Genomic DNA, 5,536 nt, shown 5'->3' with positions numbered 1-5,536 from the left:
TTTGGTATAGTAGTTGTGACTTATTCACACTATATACATTTGGCTTCCGCAACACAAACTACATAGAAATCCTAGAGTAGCATTTAGACAAATTCAGTTCATAATTATAAGGCTTTGTTTAGTTGTAAACTTCATAAATTGAAAACAAATGTTGTAGCATTTGATTATTACAAGAAATTAACTCTAGAATGAAATCAGAGTAATAAAGAAAAAAAATAAAGTTAAATCAAATTTTTGACGGTGACTTGAAAATTTCATGAATTGGCTGAACAACAATTAGAATAGTAATCCCATAGAACGAATGACCGATATATATTGGATTTGAAAGGAACTTTAAATGATTAGCCAATCACTACAAATACCCGTAGAAATAATAGTAATTTAATCCAAAATGTAAAAAAGATACGAACATATAAGAAAATATAGAAATTGTTAACACTTGTAGTCATGCAAGATTAAAAGCAAAATACAGAACACAAATTTGCTTTGAATTCTAACAGAAGTTTTAAAACCAAACTGTCATTCACCTAGTGATGAAAAAATTAGGAGAATGACCAATAATACGCATAAAAGAGAACTAAGAAACTAAAAGGAAATGAAAGACTCACCTCTTGGAAAAATAAAATTAGTAATCATATTCATCAGCTTGTAAGCTATTTGAATGGTTTGCCTAACGTGTCCAAGTCGGCGTTATAGTCTTTCCCAATCATTATGACTCAATTGGATCAAGGAGGCTTAAAGAAAAGATACTTCTAATTCTAAAGGATGCCAAACTATTCAACACACCTTTTAGAGATTAGTTAGGACTTTGGGAGTAATTCCAACTGACACCACCTTTTATGCATCAGTTTTTTTGATTGTTTATAAAGTAAGGTATTTGAATAATTTAGAAGGATATTTTAGTAATTTAACTTTAAAGTTAAGGGCTTCATGCTTTTAATACAATATATATATATATATATATATATATTGTGTAAACTCTTAGATAAAAGTATCTTATGTTAGAGCTTTTTCGGCGCTCATCAATATCGACTTGTCTATTTTATAAAATGCAGTGTCGTTTGAAATTACATGAGAGCATACGATCTCCAATCAAAGAATTCATCTACTGTATAGTTGCATATTTACGAAATAATGAACAAATACATCATGTCTGCAACTAGAACCTTAGACTTAATTCCTAAAAAGAATGGGGCAAAAGAAGAAAAATAACTAAAAAATAGAGATCACATGTATGAACGCAAGATGCGTGGAATCCATGAACTCATACGCCTAGGACGATAGTGAAGTTTAAAAGCCTCCTTGTGAAAGTGTTTTCTGAACCAAAGAGCTGAATATTTGGGGTATCTCTTTAATCCATCAGTGTAATCCACATAGCACATTCCAAATCTTAACTTGTAACCGTCAGTCCATTCAAATGTATCAAGAAATGACCAGGCAAAGAAACCATTAACCTTCACACCAAGCCTGCCAAGTAATTATAAAACAGAAATTTTTTTAATTATAAAACAAAATTGAAAATGGTAGTTTATGATGTTTTTGAAGATCGTGTATGAACTTACTCTATGGCTTCTTGAGCTGCCAAAAGGTGGCCACGATAAAAGTTCACTCTCTGACGATCCTTTATGGCATCTTTCATTACATTCTTACGATCAGCCAGTCCTGAAAATTCATGGAAACATTAATATGTAATAGACTCAATAAGTATTAATTAGAAGTTGAAGGTCATGTCATTTTTCTTTGCCCGAGCAAGTGTGTATATATACTCCCCTTTTTTATAAGATTATGAATTAGTTCAAGAAAGAAAAAGAAAAAAACTTTTGACATATGAAAAAATACTTTGTGATCTTAAATATGTTAGTATTATTTTTAATCGCTTCAAGAACATGTTATGAAAGGTAAAATCCGAAATTTCAAATTAAAAAATTTTTGATATAAAGAAATATTTTTCTTTTTAAAATATATTAAAAAGAAAATAGGCCATATAAAATAAAACAGAAAAAGTAGCAATATATAGTTTGTACAGTTAAAAGAGATGACGAATTTGACATACCAGTCTCTGTAATATAAATGGTTGGGTCATTGTACTTTTCCTTCGTGTAGACTAGAAGATCTCGAAGTCCTTTTGGATAGTCAAAGAAAAAGCTCACTGCAGTCTGCACCACCAAAAAATGTCTCGTAAATTCTATGAATCTTTTTGATTATTTAAAAAATAATTTTAGCATTTACTAGTTATGCGCTGAACTTACAGGATCCCCAATAGGTACTCCATCTCTTTCACCTAACAACAGAAGATGCAAAAACAAAATAAGTTGATATTCTCTATACCGAGGAAATATTGAAGTTTTCCTTATTTATTTCAATTTTCGAGTAGTTTACCTGTAACGTGGACATGAGGGTCTGTTGCACTGCTGACATTAATATTGTTTGTGGGAGGGAGATGAGCTGCATAATTTGAGGTGTAGTAATTTAGTCCTATGAAGTCAAAGGACCCTTTCACCATCTTAGCTTGCTCCCGTGTAAAATTCGGTAACCTTTCTCCCACAATTGTACGCATAATTGAAGGATATTTTCCATACACCAATGGATCCATGAACCTATAGGAAATAAGATTATATTGTTAGCGATGAAAGATTTTTAACTTGAAATTAGTCTTGTACCTGTATACAAGCTATGATTGATTTAACTCTCATTAACCAAAAACAGTGGCGTGGCCAGAAAATTACACCGAGTATATATAAAAGTATATTACATATATATTAAATTTTGAACACCCTTCGTAAAATTTCTGGTTTCGTCAGTACCTAAAAGTATGTTTAATCATTTTTGAGTTTAACTTCTATATACTTATGGTCAATTAACATATAATTAACCACATGGTAACCGTTTTGAAATAGAAAAAGAGATTAATATTATGAAATATAAGATATATTACCTTCTACAACACGTTAAAATAAACTAATATATCGTGTATTAATCATTTATAAATGTCACTATATATGAGTTAAATCCGTCATAAGTAATACTTACCATCCGTACATGAAGTCAATGTATCTTTGCGCTGCTTTGATATCAAGTTCACTATTGGAATATGGTACCAACCATTGAGACACAAGTGTTATTCCTATCTCTCCCTTTTGAGATTCTTGGTATTTCTCTTTGTATAGACTTACTGTGGCAGCGTGACAAAGAATCAAATGGTGTGCAACAACATAAGGCTCAGTTGCGGAGTTTCCGTTAGCACAAGCATTGGATTGCCAAGGGGAACATCGACCAGGCGCAGAATTTCCTGAGTCATAGCCACCATTTGTAAAAATATAAGGCTCATTCATAGTGATCCAATGCTTCACTCTATCTCCGAATTCTTTGAAGCAAAGTTCCGCGAAGTTCACAAAATCATTTCTGCAATTTGAATAACATTCTTGCTTTTAAATTTAACTTTTTAGATGATACATTATCACACAGTTCAACACGTTATAATAGGAGGCGCGTCAGTTTAACTTTTTAAATAAGGTGGTCTTGCAGTTCAAGAAAATTAAGGTGAGGTGAGGAAGAACTTACACAACGAGAGGGCTCAGAAAGCCGCTATACTCGTCTTCTAGTGTTTGCGGAAGATCCCAGTGATATATAGTCACAAATGGTTGTATACCTGTTCATTTATATATCGAATTAGAGGAGAAACAGAAAAAGAAAAAGATTGAGGACAAGGTAGAAAGAGAAAGAAAGTACTATGATTGATTTTACAAATAAAAGTACAAACCATTAGATAGAAGTTCATTGATGAGATTGTTATAAAATGCAATGCCTTCCTTGTTGACTCCTCCACTTAACTTGCCACCTGAATCAAGAACAACTTTTAAGCAAAAAGCGATAGCATTTTCGCAAGACATAATTATAAGCGTTTTCTTGAACCGACGATCTAAGTAATTGATTTTTAGATATGATCAATAGTCACATACGAGGTAATATTCTTGACCATGAGATTGAAAATCTGAAAGCATCCAACCCCACAAACTTCATGAGCTTAACATCATCCTGTTACATATTTCCACAATCGAAAAGTCGGATTTAATTAAAGAGAAACCAAACAATTCTCGTCTTACTAAAAAGAGAATTACAAAATTGAAAAGATGAACATATGTTACCTTATACATATGATAAAAGTTGTCTCCTACATCCCCGTTATTTCCCTCTGATATTTTTCCTGCAACGCCCAAGAAATTAAGATAAATGAGGATATATAATTAATACAGACAACAAAAGAAAAGAGACAAAGAAATAGAAAGAAAGATGTAAACCTGGAAATTTGTGAGTGAAATTATCCCAAATACTAGGTCCTTTACCATCTTCATATGCTGCACCTTCATACTGAAATGGAGAGGAAAGGAAATTTATTATAGAAATACATATTGAATGAGTCTGAAGTTAAATACGAACTTGCATATGCCCTGAAAACCTACTTGATAGGCAGAAGATGATGCACCAATCAAAAAACCATCGGGAAAACTATTGCGATTTATCGAAGTAGAGGCGATGCAATTGGCAAATATTACAAATGTGCAGAGAAAAGCTAACTCTACTGGATTTACTATAGATCCTTTTATTGCCATAGTCTCTTCTAAAATTATTTTTTCTATATAATGTAATAAATTCGGATTAGAAGTTCTCTAGCTTATGGTCTCAACTCAAGGCCAAGTATAGCTTGAGTTCATCTGAATGCTTCCCTTTGAAGCTCACCTCTTTATATAGAGTTGGAAGTTAAACGTGTATGGAAAAAATTATATATTCAAAATAAGAGAAATGTACGAAGAAAATTACACGTTTTGTGTTGACTAAGGTACTTTTAATAGGGGGAGCCAACTACCAGGGGGTTAGATACATGCACCCAACGAGAAGTTAGTTGGTGGCGTGGACAATAGGAAAGTTTTAAGAGAAAACAAATATTGACCCAAACAGTTCTAAAAGAAAAAAGTAGTAAAATTGGGCAGTCAAAGCTAGACATACATTAGTTTCTTGATAACAACTGGATAATTGGCTGATTAGATCTTAACTCAGAGTTTTTCTTGCCAATAAGAAAGGGAAGTTTCGTAAAGGTCAAAATGGTGTGCTAACCTACGAACAATCAGTCAACTGCTATTTCAAGAATCCGTGTCATCCACAGAACAAAACATGGAACACACCAACAATATCGTATCTTTTATACTCCCTCCGTTTTCAATTCATTTATGTCAACCTATTTCATTTTTTATCAAGTGCCAAAAAGAATGATCCCTTTTCTTATTTGAAAACATTTTACATTTATACAATGATTTATAGCCACACAAAATATATGTGCCTCATTTTACACCACAAATTCAAAAGTCTTCTTTCTTTTCTTAAACTCTGTACCCAGTCAAATGGGTTCACATAAATTAAAACAGAAGGAGTATAATTTTTTAAGAAGAATTGCTAAAAAGACCTTTTTAAAACTTGATTAAAGAAAATGATTTTTATTTTTATTTGTATTTTTCACTTATTTTTGGGCCCAAAATTGCTA

The 5,536-nt window shown here is 32.0% G+C and overlaps 1 protein-coding gene across 1 annotated transcript; it reads right to left on the bottom strand.

Annotated features, from left to right (window-relative positions):
* Window positions 1-1,087: 1,087 nt before the first annotated feature.
* On the bottom strand, window positions 1,088-4,701 carry LOC104242272 (beta-glucosidase 12-like). The gene is made up of 12 exons (XM_009797300.2): window positions 4,461-4,701; window positions 4,299-4,368; window positions 4,146-4,204; window positions 3,960-4,035; window positions 3,761-3,838; window positions 3,562-3,649; window positions 3,031-3,402; window positions 2,380-2,597; window positions 2,250-2,281; window positions 2,054-2,156; window positions 1,563-1,662; window positions 1,088-1,467 (listed from the first exon to the last, which is right to left on the bottom strand). The coding sequence occupies exons 1-12, from the start codon at window positions 4,608-4,610 to the stop codon at window positions 1,227-1,229; spliced, it is 1,587 nt and encodes a 528-aa protein (XP_009795602.1). The 5' UTR covers window positions 4,611-4,701; the 3' UTR covers window positions 1,088-1,226.
* Between the last annotated feature and the right edge of the window lie 835 nt (window positions 4,702-5,536).

This window comes from Nicotiana sylvestris, chromosome 12 (assembly GCF_000393655.2).
Source record: "Nicotiana sylvestris chromosome 12, ASM39365v2, whole genome shotgun sequence".
Lineage (NCBI taxonomy): Eukaryota > Viridiplantae > Streptophyta > Magnoliopsida > Solanales > Solanaceae > Nicotiana > Nicotiana sylvestris.
Note: the sequence above shows the minus strand (reverse complement) of the source record. Positions and strands in the feature narration are given on the sequence as shown.

Coding starts and splice junctions, on each gene's coding strand:
- LOC104242272 (XM_009797300.2), bottom strand. CDS start 4,610: ATGGCAATAAAAGGATCTATAGTAAATCCAGTAGAGTTAGCTTTTCTC. Junction 3,650..3,760: donor CAATGAACTTCTATCTAATG/GTTTGTACTTTT, acceptor ATAAATGAACAG/GTATACAACCATTTGTGACT. Junction 3,403..3,561: donor TTTCTGAGCCCTCTCGTTGT/GTAAGTTCTTCC, acceptor TTCAAATTGCAG/AAATGATTTTGTGAACTTCG.